This window comes from Erpetoichthys calabaricus, chromosome 11 (genome assembly GCF_900747795.2).
Source record: "Erpetoichthys calabaricus chromosome 11, fErpCal1.3, whole genome shotgun sequence".
In the NCBI taxonomy this organism is placed as follows: Eukaryota; Metazoa; Chordata; class Cladistia; order Polypteriformes; family Polypteridae; genus Erpetoichthys; species Erpetoichthys calabaricus.
Genome location: NC_041404.2, coordinates 162,585,537 through 162,603,270, shown reverse-complemented (window position 1 = coordinate 162,603,270; position 17,734 = coordinate 162,585,537). Strand labels below are relative to the sequence as shown.

At 40.4% G+C, this 17,734-nt stretch overlaps 1 protein-coding gene across 2 annotated transcripts in view; it reads right to left on the bottom strand.

The window, feature by feature from the left end:
- Positions 1 to 758: 758 nt before the first annotated feature.
- Positions 759 to 17,734, bottom strand: part of il21r.1 (interleukin 21 receptor, tandem duplicate 1) — a 50,027-nt gene continuing 33,051 nt past the window's right edge. For both annotated transcript variants that reach the window (XM_028814459.2, XM_028814460.2), the window contains exon 9: positions 759 to 2,961. In XM_028814459.2, coding sequence (XP_028670292.1) covers positions 2,101 to 2,961 — 861 coding nt within the window. In that variant the 3' untranslated portion in view covers positions 759 to 2,100. The remainder of the gene's footprint in view (positions 2,962 to 17,734) is intronic.

Here is a 17,734-nt window from a genome sequence, read left to right as displayed (position 1 = left end):
TGGATGAAAACCTGGTCCAGAGCGCTCTTGACCTCAGACTGGGGCGACGGTTCATCTTTCAGCAGGACAACGACCCTAAACACACAGCCAAGATATCAAAGGAGTGGCTTCAGGACAACTCTGTGAATGTCCTTGAGTGGCCCAGCCAGAGCCCAGACTTGAATCCGATTGAACATCTCTGGAGAGATCTTAAAATGGCTGTGCACCGACGCTTCCCATCCAACCTGATGGAGCTTGAGAGGTGCTGCAAAGAGGAATGGGCGAAACTGGCCAAGGACAGGTGTGCCAAGCTTGTGGCATCATATTCAAAAAGACCTGAGGCTGTAATTGCTGCCAAAGGTGCATCAACAAAGTATTGAGCAAAGGCTGTGAATATTTATATACATGGGATTTCTCAATTTTTTTATTTTTAATAAATTTGCAAAAATCTCAAGTAAACTTTTTTCACGTTGTCATTATGGGGTGTTGTGTGCAGAATTCTGAGGAAAAAAAATGAATTTAATCCATTTTGGAATAAGGCTGTAACATAACAAAATGTGGAAAAAGTGATGCGCTGTGAATACTTTCCGGATGCACTGTATATTAATTAGTAAACTCAAGGAAGGGCCTTGATAAATTAAGGTGCAGTTCTTCGACTACACTGTCATTAATTTAGTGGCAATGGGTGAAAAACGAAGTTCAGGTCAATGTAGTGAAGTAAGCACGGTGCTGCACTGATGGCATATATGTAAGTAAATTCTCACCATATGCTGCAGTCATATGGAGGAAATCATGGACACATCAGATTTTTTGCTTTTCTGCTGAGGAACTTTTGTAAATTCACATATATTGTGAACATTGCTAGTATACAAACATTGTGAGATTTGGCTGTTTGATACCACATAAAGGACAGATAACTAATATCATTTGACCAAAAATAGACCATACAAATACTACATTTTTCAAAATCATTCTTCAGCAATTATCAGTAGAACTGCTATACACTGTATGAATTATATACTTTTGAGGCATATACAAATATTCATGTAAACAACAATAATGAGCACAAAAAAGACTGGCTCAGAAGAATTGTAGGGACCGCTCATATTTTGCGTTCAGTACCAAACATCAAGCCCTAAATTTTAAAGTCCTGCTGTTAAATTGGCCATAACACTTGTCAGTTTTCTCACATCTATGACGGTGTTTATAAATAAATGTAGTACTTTTTAATCCTTACTGGGAGCTAAGTGCAAGGTTTATATTAAGTCAGACAAGCTACTGCAGTTGTCCTTTGTGGTTGAAATATAAACTGCACTCTCCTTTACCTCAGCGCACATGTCACTTGCAGCTCTGAAGTGTGCACTGTCTCAGTTTATGAGCTGAAAACCTCTTAGCACAGTTTAGTTTTGTAATGATGATTGGACATTTTGGTTCTGCAGGACTGTCAAATTCGAACCCCTCTTACAGTCGCTCTGAATTGAGAATTTAAAAACATTACCCCTGAGGAAATCTTTTAGTCCAATGCAGCTTGCTAATAAAAGAGGATCCACCGGAGCACAAAAATGTTCCTCCTGGTTGCCAGACGCTCAAAGTCTCATCTGTTTAGCGTCCTACCCAGCTTTCTTTGATGCTACCACGTGTGCTTTTTAAAATAAGCTCTTGGTCAATGTCTACACTTTGTTTTACGTAGAGTGCACTGAGGTCTGCATGAAAGACACCACTGTCATCTACTGTTCAGATCTTTCAGATGTGTACGTTATTGGCAAAATTATATTTTGTGTGTTCTGGTGGATGGTTCCAACATGTATCTAGATCACAGTTGTACAAGCCTTGTAGGCCATCAATTTATTGTAATATTTCATTCCAGTTCGGGCTAAAGGGAAGCAGAAGGCTCAGATTGAAGACCAATGTCAAGCAGAACTGGGCAACAGTTCCATGTCAAAAAGGCAGATGGAAAAGGTGAAATCAATGGCATACAGTGCAGTAATCTGGAGTGCGTTAACAGTACGATTTACCAAAGATGTCCTTCCACTGCAAGAATCCTAAAGTTTGTGTCAGTGGATCAGCATTCCTGCCAGATGGACAACTGCATCACAGCCTTCACTTTCACTAAAGTAATGTTTAGTTGGAGGAAGATGAGTCACCAGGTGGTGAGACAGTATAGGCAACCCACTGCTTGACGTAGTTGGAAGAGTGTTCCCTCTCACCCAAAACCGACAAATTTGTTTCATCTTTGTTATGAAAATCTGATTCAACTGGACTACTGCAGCCTGATTCTGTAAAGCCACTGTCTATTGTGTCCAAATCTAGACAGATTTTTGGATACCCATCTTCTCCTTCAGACCTACTGTTAGATTCAAAAGAATTTAACGAAAGGCTTTCCTCATCTGGTAAGTGCCGCTGGTCTCCTGGTTCAGAATCGTTACCAATCAGGTCATAAAGAGCAATAGGATTTGAAGACATTATGGAGTTCAAAGGAAAGCATGGACTGCGTTTTGTATCTTCTGAAACACAACTGCACAAAATGACCATGTCGCTTGGTCTGTTTTCTGGTCCATTGGACAAAAGGGAGTCTTCTTCAGACAGACTTGAGCCATCAAGTACACCAGCAGATGAGTAATCATAGCTTTCATCACTGCCTCTGTAGGCCTCATCCTCCTCCGCACCGGGCCACTGTGGACAGCAGAGTGCATCTTCAGCTGAGACAGTAACGGTATCGATTGAAATGTGACCGATGGAGTTATCTTTCAAAACGCTTGCCATGCTTCCACTGGAGAAGTACAGTTTAGAAGAACTGTTGCTAGCCATGCTTCGACACATAAAACCACAGTTACTTGTTCTGTCTGCTGCCCTGCTGGTGATGTCATCTCCCAGTTCGACCATGTTCTTCACAGATTCTTCTTTGCTTTTCACAATTGGAACAACTGTGTTTTTTTCAACAAAGTCGAATCCTGTAAACATATGAGGGTGACCAACCCAGCTCTGAAAGACAGAAAAAAAAAACAAAACACAAAAATCCTCAGTTGAGCAACAGAAAGAAACATTCACACATCCAGTCATTTTTAGGTGAAAGAGAATTTGAAGAAGCAGTGCACTTAAATGTATTTGATTTAGGCCTGCCACCAGTTAGCCATCTTGTACTTTACTCTGCATTGTGACATTTCTTTTCTTGTTTAAGAATATTTTAAAGTTGTGTAATTTTTCTTGTCTTTTTGCTAAAGATGACACAAATTAACCAGAAAAAAGACCAGAACAAGATATGCTGATAGTGGTGGCACATTTGCATGTAAAAATTGACCAGATTTAGCTCATAACTAAGCTTTCCCGATAGCTCATCCAGATACATCTTAAAGGTACATCTCAAAAACTCAGCTAACCTTTAGATCGGTGAAGTGCAATTTAAATTTGAAGTGCTGAAATAAAACCAACACTTGGGAGTAAACTGACACAAGAAAGATGCTCTGTTTCAGCCAAACAGCTGAAGCACTCTTAGTCGAGTGGGGTACAACGTCCACTAACTGTGGCGGTTTGCACGTTCTCCCATTGTTGGGTACTCTACTTCTCCTGCCATATCCCAAAGCTGTACGGGTTAAGATAACTGGCAACCCCAAACTGGCCTGGTAGGTGTGTGCCCTGATATGGACTGTGTTGAATCCAATGTGAACTTCATATCCAATTTTAAACAAATTAACTGCTTTGCCAAATGATTTTTGCCTATAAAAACTCTTCTCTTTGAGCCTGGTGCTTTTAAACTTTCGTTTTAAACTTTTTTTCTCTTAAACTATTGTTTGGCCTTTGTATAGGGCAGCATGGCAGTGCAAGCTCTCTGGAGTCGGAAGACAAACTTCAGGGTCACTGACAACTCCAGAATTGCACCAGTTTGAGTGTACGTGTAACTGAATCTTCTCATTAATGGACTACCATCCACTCTAAATGAGACTTCTGTCACACACCAGTTCCACTCAGAAGTGATACCATCCCTCTACCATCCCTAAAAATAAATTCAGCATCTTAAAAGTATTTATGAAGCTCACATTTATACTCTGTGTGTTTTTTTTCCAGCTTTTTAACTACTTCTGTCAATTTTGTACACAGAAAGTAGGCCATCAGTTCAGATAACCAATAGAGGGATTATTATCATGGCTGTACATTACACACAGCCTGAGAAGACGAAGCCAAATGACGTCTGACAAGTCAAGCACATAACTGATAACATCCTGAAAGTTAAATAATCAGGGTCACTGACGCATCCTATATTCAAAATCTGATTATCGTGGATTACAGCAGCTGTTTAAAAGATGTTTGGTTAATGTTTTATAGTCACAGCCTTGCAAGTATAGTAATCTTAATGTGGTAACTTTCTGGGGGGACAAAACATAAACATATACAGTATATATATATATATATATATATATATATATATATATATATATATATATAGCTAGCTGTTGTTTCTTTTAGATTGAAAATTCTATAGAAAATTATCAATTTGAATTTGTAAGTGGTTTAAATGCAAAGGATATATACCATATAGTATCAATGGATGCATTTAATACATAATAACATATATATTAACATAAACTATTAGAAAAATGTATTTTAATAAAGTGTACACAATTCATGTAAAATAATAAAAACAGTAGTGCGAATATAACAGAATCACTGAAGTTCCAATTAAATAATAATAAAAAGTGTCTTATAATACTCAGGTGTAATTATTTTCTATTTGCAGTGGTGACTGGATAGAGAATTTTCCTATGCTTCTAAAACATTCTGTAAGTAAGTGTTCATCAGTGGACAATGCATTGTAAAACACAAACAAAAACCTTTATACACACAAGTCGATCATCCAGAACTTTAAAACCAACTGCCTAATATTGTGTAGGCCCCCCTCATGGCAGCAAAACAGCTCTGACCCATCAACGCCTGGACTCCACAAGACCTCTGAAGGTGTCTTGTAGTTTCTGGCACCAAGACATTACCAGCAGATCCTTTAAGGCCTGTAAGTTGTAAGGTGGGGCCTCCGTGGATTGGACTTGTTCTTCTAGCAGATTCCACAGATGATCGATTGCATTGAGATCTGGGGAATTTGGAGGCCAAGTCAATACCTTGAAAACTTTGTCATATTCCTCAAACCATCCTTGAACATTTTTTCAGGGTGGCAGGGTGCATTATCCTGCTGATAGAGGCCACTGCCATCAGGGAATACCATTGCCTTGAAGGGGTGTATGAGGTCTGCAACATTTTGTTTTTTAGGGAGGTGGTAGGTGTCAATGTAAAATCCACATAAATGCCAGGGCCTAAGATTTCCTCACAAAACATTACCCAGAGCATCACACTACCTCTGCCAGCTTGCCTTCTTCTCATAGTGTATTCTGCTGCTATCACTTCTGCAGGTAAATGTCACACACACACCTGGCCATCCACCTGATCTAACAGAAAACGAGATTCACTAGGCCAGCCCATCTCTTACATTGCTCCATCTACTTCTGATGCTCATGTGCAAATTGTTGGTGCTTTTGGCGATGGACAGGGGTCAGCATGGAAACTCTAACCGGTGTGCAGCCCCATAATAAGCAAACTTTGATGCACTTTGTGTTCTGACAATTTTCTCTCATGGCCAGCATTAGACTTTTTAGCAATTTGTGTTACAGTAGCTCTTCTGTGGGACTGATTCAGACAGGATAGCCTTTGCTTCTCATGCACTTCAATGAGAGTAGGGCACTTATGACCCTGTCAGCAGTTTATTGGTTGTACTTCTTTGGACCATTTTTGGTAGGGACTTTTACCAGATACTGAGAACACCCCATAAGACCTGCCATTTATGAGATGTTCTGAGAAGGTATCTGGCATAACAGTCTGACCCTTGTCAAAGTCACTCAGATCCTTACGCTTGCCCATTCTTCCTTTTCCAAAACATCACCTTCAGGAACTGACTGTTCACTTGCTGCCTAATATATCCCACCCCTTGACAGGTGACATTGTAACAAGATAACCAATGTTATTCACTTCATCTGCGATGTCCCGGCTAAGAGCACAGAGGAATAACTGGATATATGTCAAGGAGCTCTTGTTCTCTCAAAGCCTATTTTGCTTTTACCTCAAGCTGGACCAGCAACTAACAGGAAATGGCCAATGGCTAGGATGGAAAGTGAAAACAGGAATAATAAAAGACACACATCATTCCCAAATTCCTCCAGGTCATGTGACTCAAAGACAGCAGATAAAAGGGGAACCAGGAAAAAGAGAATTCAGTTCACTCCCTGCAAAAAGAAGAGTAGAAACTGTGCCCAGCATTCTCCCAATCTAATTCTGAAGACTTTATTAAACAATTGGAACTGTGTTTCAGCACAGACAACATCTAATCCCAGCAAAAGGAAAACTACACATTTTACGTGTTGTAACCAAAGACAGAAATATAATCAGTTTTATGTAGTGCCCTTCAACAGTGAACATCATCTGAAGATTCTAAGACACTATAACTACAAGGCTGTGTGTTACAGCTTTTTACATATAATGAATTGCCTTGCTCAGGGTCACAGAGTAAATAGGAGGTGATATTTGAGCAGACAAACATGTTGTTTGAAGACCTATGTCATGGCCTGTCTTAATTTATATAAAGCACTAACACGTAGAATCTGTTAAAGGTAAATGTTGTTAATTTGTCACCCTAGTCTCTCAGATTATCACTTTTTACATCTATTCTTTTTTGTAACCCACTTATCCAAAGCTAGGTTTACTGGGCAACTGTAGCCTTTCCTAGCAATCACTGAGCACAAGGCAGGAACAATAAGAGGGCACCAGTCAATCGCAGGGTGGTCAAGCACACACACACACACACACACACACACACACACACACACACACACACATACCAGAAGAAAAAATGCCAGTTAAGCTAACCTCCATGGCTATTAAGTGTGGAATGAATTCCAATGCACCTGTACACAGGGAGAACATGCAAACTTCATGCAGTGAGCACCCCGGGCTTGAACCCTGGTCTGCATGTTGTAAGGCAGCCCACTTCTTATATATTTATATTGTTTTTTGATGATCAACTACAACTAAGGCCATGCTGTATATTGTTTGGTACAGACTATAATAATAAAAACTCAAATTATTACAGCCATACATTTTCATAACCTGCTTATTCAAGGCTAGAAGCATGAGACAGCTGGAGAGTATCATGCAAACCACTGTGTGCAAGGCAGGAACAACAGCTGGACAGGGCACCAGGGTGGACACACACACATACACACTATGGCAAATTATAACAAAAATGCCAATTCAGCTAACCTGCACGGCTTTGGACTGTGGGATGAAGTCAGCACCGCCAGAAAAAACCACACATACATGAAAGGAACAAGCAAACATGCAGGCAGCAACTAGGACTTGAACCCTGGTCTTGTTGTTGCAGCACACTTTTTATATTATATTGTGCAGAACAACCAAAGCTGAGGCAATGCTGTGTATTGCTTGGTACAGACTATAAAAATAAAAACACGACTGTGATGTCGTCAAAGTTATATTTAACAGCAGCCTCTAGCTGCCTTGCTAATTCTCTTCTGAACAATAAGGAGTGGTCTGCAACTCAGCAGTAAAAGAATTAAATGAAAACCCACAACCCCCATTAAAGTCAGAATTTAAAAGAAAAAAATAACAAATTGCAAAACAGGTCTTTTACCAGATGTTTCTCACAACATAAAATTACTTCACCTTTTTTCCTGTATAATCTGTTTACACTATGATTAAAGGTGGAAGGAAGCCTTTTTTAAAGATGAAAAGCCACCTTTAAGACGTTGATAAAGTAAAGGTGCATGCCTTTGCTGTAATCACAAATAGAAGCGATGCAAGCAGTGGTTATTGATAAAAATGCACACATTTTTAGGATTGTTCACGTCATGACAGCATGTGATTATTTTAAATAAAAAGAAAGGGTAACTCAATAAGGAATGGGAGGGCTTTTATTTAAAGTGCCCTCTGCGTTAAGCACAATTACAGTTGTGCTCCAAATTAAAATCAGGTTTCCATTCAGTGTCACGTTAACGATGGCATACTTACTTGCATTTCTTGCACAGACTAGTGAATAACAGACAATGAATACGACACCAGGCCACACAGACATACAAGAGACATTCAAGCAGCTGTCAGTGCGTGTGGCTGCCGAGTTACTTAATGAACTTTCAAATGGCCATTCATTTGTGTGCAAGCCCACCAGCTCTGAAGGAGATGGGCAAACGGCAGTTACTTTTGTGTGAGTGACAATTTTGTTTCTTTTTTTAATGAGCTGCAGAAACGGTATTATGAATAGAACGCTTTGCTAACACATACCTCTTATTGGTTTTTTTTACTATTTTTGACTTAAACACCAAGCTTTTAATGAAGGCTATCAACTTCAAGCTAACAAAGCAGAAGACAGTTCTGCTAGCCAAATCAAAATTCTTTAACTGCTACACTAATTTTTAAAACTGTATTCTATTCGTGAGATTTTGGTTGCGACTCTGTTGTTCCCTTGTAAGTGTATATGGCACACTACAGTACAGTATACTGTGCAGGGCTGACTGGCTGAAAACAGGAGCCAGAACACTGAGAAATGCTTTAAAATGATTGATATACAGAAAGTGCCCTCTGTTTGTTTGCCTGTCTATCCATCCACCCATTACCCAGCCCACTAAATTCAATTCAGGGGTTGTGAGGGCTTGATCTTATTCCAGTAGCAATGAACACATGACAGGAACTGGCCCTGGATTTGGCTCCAGTTTCCACTCGATAACAATAACAGAAACAATCAACTTGGGGTTTTCTGATTTCAACCAATCTACCCTTAGATTCAGTACAATTTATCAACCGTCTTTGTTGCTCTCATGTATAAGCTGTGTGGTTAGCTGGGGGCGTAAAAGCGTCCCAAAGCCCACACACAAATACCAGAAACAGAGTCATGGCTTCAAACCCATTTATTTTATTTAACCACCAAAGTTTGTGTGGCCACTAGGGGGTGTACTTGCACCCCAAACCACAGACACAATCCTGGCTTCAAATGCAGTTCTTTTATTTAACCACCAAAGTGTATCTTGTACAGGTGTTTTCCTCATTCTGCTGCAAAGGGTTCCAAAACCCAACAGTGCAACACAACACTTTCTTCAGTCCTTTACTTTCTCCGATCTCTTTCATTCCACCCAGGCAAGTGTTGTCCGATTCTGACTCCCTTTAAACTCTTTAAGGTCTTAATCAATTACCTTCAGGAAGCACGTCTGGGTCAAGCAAGACCACAACAGTCTTTGCAGTGTCGCTATCTGAGAGATCCACCTTGGTGGTCCCAACAGAACATGACAGGGCAGGCCCATGGGACCACATCTCCCATGCAGCCCTTCATGTATCCACAGTAGGGCTTGCCAGACAGGATGCTGACACTCAGTGTACAGGGGGACTCTCTACCCTTAGTAGGCAGTCATCCACTGTGCTGTCCTTCCCAGTTCCCAAGTGCACCCTGAGTGTGTCTCAGAGGCTGTTAAGAGTGTCAGCCACAATGTAGCCGCTGTTAATGTCCTTTCACAGCTGGGTCTTGGTGTGAAAAGGAGATATTGCAACTCCTTCTCTGACCTTCTGTTATCAAGACCTCCTGGCCAGGTAAGGGAGTGGGGTCCATACTGGCTGGGATGCCAGTTCATCCCTCACAAGGCATAAATAAATTTAAAAACATAAACGGCAGCTAAACCTTCATACTTTTATAAGTGAGAAGCAGATTCTGTAACAGATTTTAATTCAATCAGAAGCCAGGTTAGAAAGAATCAGAAGGACATAGAGGAATCAGATTATCCTTCTTAGTACTTCTTATTATCTTTGCTACTTTATTTTGTGTTAAACTTAACACAGATGGAAATTGACTTGAACTGCCAGATGGTAAAATATTGCAGGAGTTATTTTGCTATATCCTGCATAGTAAGAGAATTGCCTGAATGTGACATGAATCTGACATTTACACTACTATTTTGAGTTAGCTGTCTCAGGGGTCCAGTGTTCTGAGTTTCAGTCCCACAGCTAGTTACTGTCCATGGAGTCAGCATGTCCTTCCATGGGTTTCCCTTTAGATACTCTGGTTTTCTTCCCATATACTCAAAGACATGCCTGTTAAGTGAATTGGTGACTCTAAATCATCCCTATGTCAGTGTGGCAGGAGTGGGTCCCATGATGGACTGTTGCCCTTGCGAGGACGGTCTCCTTCCTGGACAGGCTGTGGCCTTTTGTACCCCTGAATTGAATTAAATGGATGTAAGAATGTAACGTTGTAGTAAAATAAACATATTTACATGCATAAGAGAGGTCTCAAAGCTCCAGCGACCAGTTTCGAGTCTGCTTTAAAGTTTGTAAGGGTTTCCTTACACTTCTGTCTTCATTGATGTGTATAAGCTTTCTCTGTTTGAGTGTGTATGAGTGCACCATAGTGCTTTAAGATGGACTGGCATCTCGTTCACAGATGGGCCTTGCCTTGTTGAAGGCACTAGCAGTTTGTGACCGTATAATGGAGAAGGTGGCAACAGAAAATGGACGGATGGGTGGATGACACAAAGCAAATGAGCACAGGAAACTCTGTGTTTAGTGTGCACCTAGCCCAGAATAGATGCAGCAGGTTATTCTAAAGTAATGTGTCAGAGTATATCTTAACAAGAATCATTTATACTTACATCAGCTGCACGTTTAAGAGGTTCTCTATGTCTATATATAAAAATAAACACAACTAGCCGACGTCCGCCGTAGCATACGGCGGTGTAAGAATAGGAACGGAAAACGGTGAGAAAGGAATTCAGAAATCAAGTAGAAATAAATACTTCTTGAAAGATGCAGTGTGCATGTAGAATTTCTGGCCAAGCAGGATTACATGTGAAAGTGATAAATAAATCAGGCTTTCCGAATTTACGTACTATGGCCATGGCCATACATGATACATGATAGTTTTGTTGCATGTATCTTGGACTTCCTGGAAATGTGGACGGTAATATGATCATTTTGCCTACACGTACATTGTTATTTTCAGCGTTTGCTTACAATGCGTCTTGATAGTTCCACGCGCAGATCTTGTTGATGTAATCTGAGATAGTAGCGATGCACGCCCTCTGTTTTAACATACGCATCTACAACGTAATGTTGGAATAGTTTGCCGCTGGTGTGCAAAATACTAAATTTATTCCTCATTGCTAATCTGTACGCGTAAAGTTGGCATTGAGTAAGCCTTATTCGCTTGGTAGTTCTTTTATCGGGAACACGTTGTAAATCTTTGTGCCAGCCAATGTCTCCGTAAGGGAAAAAAAGTGGATAAACCATAGGATTGCAATTCATATTGAGTGTGGAAATCTGTTTACAGGAATTGCCTATGGGATAGATGCAAATGTCCCTTTCGGCAGGCGTTTCGCCATCTTCTCTGACGAAAATCACTACAATGTCGGGGCACTGTATCGTTGTAAATCCTGCCCAGGGTTTTCCTTGAAAACCATTCGTACAGATGCTGTTGGATTGGACTGAGCAATTTCATACATGCGTTTGTATGATTTAGCAAAGGGGTTGATGGTTCTGAGCATGGAATCTAGCTGGAGAAGTACATTTTCGCTGCAAGTAGAGTTTGCTTTATTTTGTAAGTGTACTTCAGTAGCTTGTGCTGTGTCAAAAACATACAACTGTCCATATCCTGGAGAGGTAGAAGTGTTAGCGTATAGTGGAGAGATTTGGTGATACATTTGCCTGTGTATTTTAAAACAGTATGGTCCGTGGCCAGGAGGTTGAGTTATCTGTGCACCCATGGAAGCAAACGCTAGAGAAGAGTTGTATTCTCAAATGTGTTCACGATAATTTTTAACTTCTGATGTTTGCTGTGTAAGAAGCTGTTGTAAAGACACAGGTGGCTCCCGCAAAGGTGGTAAAGCTACTTTACCGTTGTGGCAGCACCTCAAGTACTTGTTGGATATATTATGCTCAGCAGGCCAGTATAGTGCATGACATGGAAGACGATGAATAGGAATCGAGAAATGCCGTGTCGGCTGCGTGTGGGCGGTGTGGAAGATGAATGCTCTCTTCGTTCCCTTGTACTAATCCATGTCTGAGAAGTTAAGCAGAAGTAAGCTTTACGAAATCATACATTATGTAAAAGCATGCTTTGATGAGCAAACAGAAAAATATTTGTCCAAGGGACTCAAGGTCTAAGCATTCCTCACATGAGTCTGCCTTATCCCGTTTCCTCTTATCATGAAAAGCCTGCGCCTGCCTACTTTATTATTTTTCTCTTTGCAGCTGCAAGCCACCAATATCTTTGCTGCAAAGCTTAAAAACTTCAGTCAAGGACACGGTGTACTTTGAGAGGGCTAAGCAGATCATTGTTTTAGAAATGAAGCTGCTTAAAACTTCAACCTTGGGAGATGATTGTTACATTTCATAATGATATTAAATCACGCGTTCTAGGGGTATAAAACTTTGCCCCACCCGACAGACGGGGTTCAGAAGAGCCCTGACGCTGTCAAGTAATATTGATTGCCTGCTTTCTGAAATTCTGCTCACTGTGACGCTGAAGAATAAAAGCTGCTATATAACCACACCTGCTGTCTTGTCTGAGTCTCGTCCACAGCGGGTACCGGTTTTGAAGTGGAAGCAGGACGAACCAGAAGAGAAATATATATAAGAGATAATTAAGCTGATGTAATTTCTAATTGTCTTTCATTGTATTCAGCATCTTCCCTCATATCTTGTGTGTTAATGCTCTTTGTCACTCTCGGGGCAACAAATGAACACTAGATGCTTTGGCAATGATATACTTATTTATGTTTAAAGATAAAGAAGGTTTATTTCCTCCATACTACTGATATCTTGGGTAATGCATCTACAAAGGAGACAGTTTATTCTTTAAAGTGCAGAAGATGCATCTGTATGTGGAGTAGGCGTAAGTTTATTGCTTTAAAGGCTTTGCCTCTTAAGATGTACGAGTCATTCATTATTGGTTATGTGAAGACGGTAGGTTTTCTTTTTCTAAAGTACTCTTACATAATGGTGCAGTGAGAATTCTTTTAAAATGATGACCCACTGATATTTCAAAAATCTGTTATCTGTCCATCCATCCATTATCCAACCCGCTATATCCTAACTACAGGGTCACGGGGGTCTGCTGGAGCCAATCCCAGCCAACACAGGGCGCAAGGCAGGAAACAAACCCCGGGCAAGGCGCCAGCCCACCACAGGGCGTGCACACACAGCCATTAGGGACAATTTAAAATCGCCAATGCACCTAACCTGCATGTCTTTGGACTGTGGGAGGAAACCGGAGCACCCGGAGGAAACCCACGCAGACTCCACGCAGGGAGAACCCGGGATGTGAACCCGGGTCTCCTAACTGCGAGGCAGCAGCGTTACCCACTGCGCCACCTTGCCGCCCCTCTGTTATCTGTTTATGGATTTAAATAAATAAAGGTTCTTTCTGGAATCTTCATGTGGATGGGTATATTGGGAACCAAAAATGGCATCTCCCTGATGAACCACACTGGCACCTTTATTTTTAAGTGTATGTAAAAATACAAAGTTGTGGTCTCCCTAGCAGGTTAGCAGGGTCTAGTCACTGAATCATGATATCTCCTTTTTATTTTATTATGTAGAAATACCGCACAGGAAATCCAAAAAGTGAATTTTAGTCACTTGAACTCCTGTATGCTAGACTTCATCTGGTTAATGCTGAGTTGGGGGATCAAACTTTAATGAAGTTGAACACATACAAATACAGCATGAGGGGAAAAAATGAAGCCTCAAGAAGTACTATGCAGATCTTAAGGCAAGTGGCACAAATTTCCTTTAATATGTAAATAAATTGACATTTTTTTAATATGTTTAACATCACTAGGTGGCAGCATAAATAACAGATATTTACCTCAAAATAAATTCAATAGCACAAAAAAACAACATCATTGTTTTCATACATTTTCATACTCAGTCTAATTCAGATAGTCAGGGACAACACACAATAATGAGATACTATTAAGGAGATGAATAGATATTTTAACAGTCTTTAAATTCATCCATTTTTATCCCACTTATCCAGTTCAGGATTTTATGAACCAGGTGCCAATTCTGGCAGCATTAGACACAAGGCAGCAATCAACCATGAATAAGCCACCAGCCTGTGATACAACACCCACCTAACAGCATGACATCTAGGTCATTTTAGAGCACCCATTTAACCTAACATACAAATTAATTATTTATTAATATATTAAAGGGCACTTTAATGTACACTGCCACACTTTTACTTTTATATAACAAATATAATCTTTTGAGTGTGGAACGAAAACAGCACCAAATGGGTGGAACATGAAAACTCCTCTCAAACAGTGACCAAGATTCAAAGTTTTAGTTTGGTTATGTTTATATACACAAAACATGAAATCCAGGCAGGGATGCTGGCTTATATTCTATACACTTTAAGCTATATACATTAAACTAAGTATTTTTGGTTTTAAAAACAATAAAATCAATGATTTTAAGACAAAAATAATGAATCACAAGTTCATAACATTGTGAAGCATATCTGTTGACTTTTCTTGCTAAAGATTATAATGTAAAAAGGTGTATACTATTAAAAATGAGTAGATTATAAAGTTTTATGTTTATAAGAAATATTAGTCTTATTACTGAGAGTTTTTTAAACAACAGCAAGTCGGTGAGGCCATTAAAACAGTGAGAACAAGCATTTAGCGAAATGATGGCAGCAGGCATGAAACATCAGCTGTGCAATTCTGGCCCCTGCTGGACCAACTAGTCAGTATTAACACACTGGCCCCATTTCTTACCTAAATGGACAACGTCCAGGACAGTGACATAAGTAAACAAATAAATGCATTACATAATTATTAATAATTCATTATTTTTATTTAGTTGATAAACTGGTTATATCTGATACCATTTTTAAAGCTTTATTCCTCACAAGAGAAAGCTGTGTTTTAAAATACATGTGCTGATTATTCATCACAGGCATCTTATACTAAATTTCCACTTTCCATAACCTAGGGCAAATGTAAACAATTATTATTTTTGACTGAATAATTGGTAAAAGACGACTAATTTTTCTATAAAAAGATAAAATTTTAATGTGGCAGGTATTTAAGTTTTCAAAGCTGAAATGAGAATGGAAGTCCAGTAAACAGGCTGTTATTCTGTGAATCTAAGGAAGAGCTGTAAAATAACGGAGCTATTCCTCACATACTCATATCATGTTGGCTATAGTTGTGTGTGCACACGTCAGTCAGATGGAATGGCCATGTCAGAGTCCTGACCTTAACCCAAATGAGATGCTGTGCAATCAAGGTTTGTTGGGAGCATGCACTGATTACTGCCCAAAATTGGATTTTCATTAAGTCACACCAAATCAAAGTGTAAGGCTGAGGAAACAACGGCTGTCAAAAAAAAAACATTGTAATATGTCTCAAGTTTGCCCAAGACCACCTGAATGTTCCATAATGTTTCTGGGAAAAAATTCCGTGGACAAATGAGACGAATTGTGGCGCAATGCACAAGGCCATGTTTGGAGGAAAAAGGGCACTGCACCCCAACACCAAAACCTCATCAAAGCATGGTGGAGGATGTATCATGGTTTGGGCCTGGATGCCTTGCAGTCATCGAGGGAACAATGACTTCAAAGGTTTATCATGGCATTTTACAGGTGAATGCATGGGCAGCAGTCCATGACCCCAAGTTTAAGAGAGGTTGGGTGATGCAAAAAACAACGGCCCAAAGCACACAAGTAAATCAACTAAAGAATGGCTGAAAAAGAAGAAGATTTGTGTTTTGGAATGGCCACATCAGAGTTATGACCTTAACCCAAATGAGATGCTGTGCAAATCAAGGTTGGTTGGAAGCATGTGTTGATAGAGCATTGACCCACCCACCACACAATGAACCACCTGGACTGGGTCCTGAGTGCAGTGGGTGACAACTCAGCACCACACTGGAACAGTGAAGCATCCCTGAAATATCCATCCATCCATCCATTTTCCAACCAGCTGAATCCGAACACAGGGTCACGGGGGTCTGCTGGAGCCAATCCCAGCCAACACAGGGCACAAGGCAGGAACCAATCCCGGGCAGGGTGCCAACCCACTGCAGGACACACACAAACACACCCACACACCAAGCACACACTAGGGCCAATTTAGAATCGCCAATCCACCTAACCTGCATGTCTTTGGACTGTGGGAGGAAACCGGAGCGCCCGGAGGAAACCCATGCAGACACGGGGAGAACATGCAAACTCCACACAGGAAGGACCCGGGAAGCAAACCCAGGTCCCCAGATCTCCCAACTGTGAGGCAGCAGCGCTACCCACTGCGCCACCGTGCCACCCTCCCTGAAATATCGGCGAACTGAAATAGACTTGTGGAGGAGAAGGGTGCAAAATTTGTCCTCACCGTTGTGCAAGTTCTATAAGCAGTTACAGGAAACATTGGTGGGGGTTGTTGCTGCTAAAGAAGGATCTGCGAAAGAAGTTATTAAAATCAAGAGTTCACTTACATTGTCCAGCCTTCAATGTAAATGAGTACTCAGTGTGTTCAATAAAGACATGAAAAGTACAACTGTGTGTGTGCTGATTGTTTATTCAGATTGTGTTTGTCTAGAATTAAGAACTTAAATGAAGGTCTGACAACATTTTATTTTTAATTAATACAGGAACCCAGGGAATTCCAAAGGCTTTGTGTCATTTTTTGCATCTGTACATTGTTTTCAGTAGTGAACTTTGGCGGGGTTTGATAGCATTTTGGTGACCTCTGCTGGCTATTTTTCTGTACTGTCTGCATTCACTCTTAAATTCACATCAGCAGGTACATCCAATGAGAGAATTCCAGCTAATCTGAACTAAACCATTGACTGTATTTATTACATTTGTACAGTATTAACAAAAATAATATTAATAGTATTTTATTTATATAATGCCTTATCTCAAACCCAATATTACTTTAAAAAAAATTAACAAATAGGTAAACAGCCAAAATAGTTCAGCAGGCACAATGCAAAGAGTATAAATTGCTTTAAAATAATATCAGAGATTTACAGGCAAGAAAATAGAATATAAACTGCTAGTTTGTAATAAAAGAATGGTAATATTGAGTGTATTGACCTGTTTTAAGATTTGATTTGTAAGAGGAATTGCTTGTGCAGTTACAGAGAGAGTACAGGTGGGTGTTCTGCAGTTTTGGAGCAGCCACACTAAATGACCCTGCTCCAGTACCATACCACACCATACCATTCCAATTTTTAAGCTGTCTCACCCTGATCAAGGTCATGAAGCAGAAGCCTATCCCAGCAAGAACTGGGCACAAAGCAGGAAACAGTCTCTGGACAGGATGCCAATCCATTGGAGGGTGAACGCACACAAACACACACCACACACACACACACACGGGTCAGTTTAGCATCGCCAATCTACCTAACCTACATGTTTTTAAACTGTGGCAGGAAACTAGAGCACACCCACAAAGGCACAGGGAGAACATGCAAACTCCACACAGGGAGGACCTGGGGCATGAACCTGGTCTCCTTACTGCAAAGCAGCAGCTCTACCTGTGAAGCACCCCTTACTCCAATTTTGTGTGGGTAACAGAGAAAAGACTGATATCAGAAGACCTGATGGAGCGAGCTGGTGTGTAAGGTTCAAGAAAAGCAGAAAACCAAGAAAGGGCAAGCCCAAATGGTGATGTCAGAAGGTGGAATGCTCTTCAATCAAACTTCAGATTTA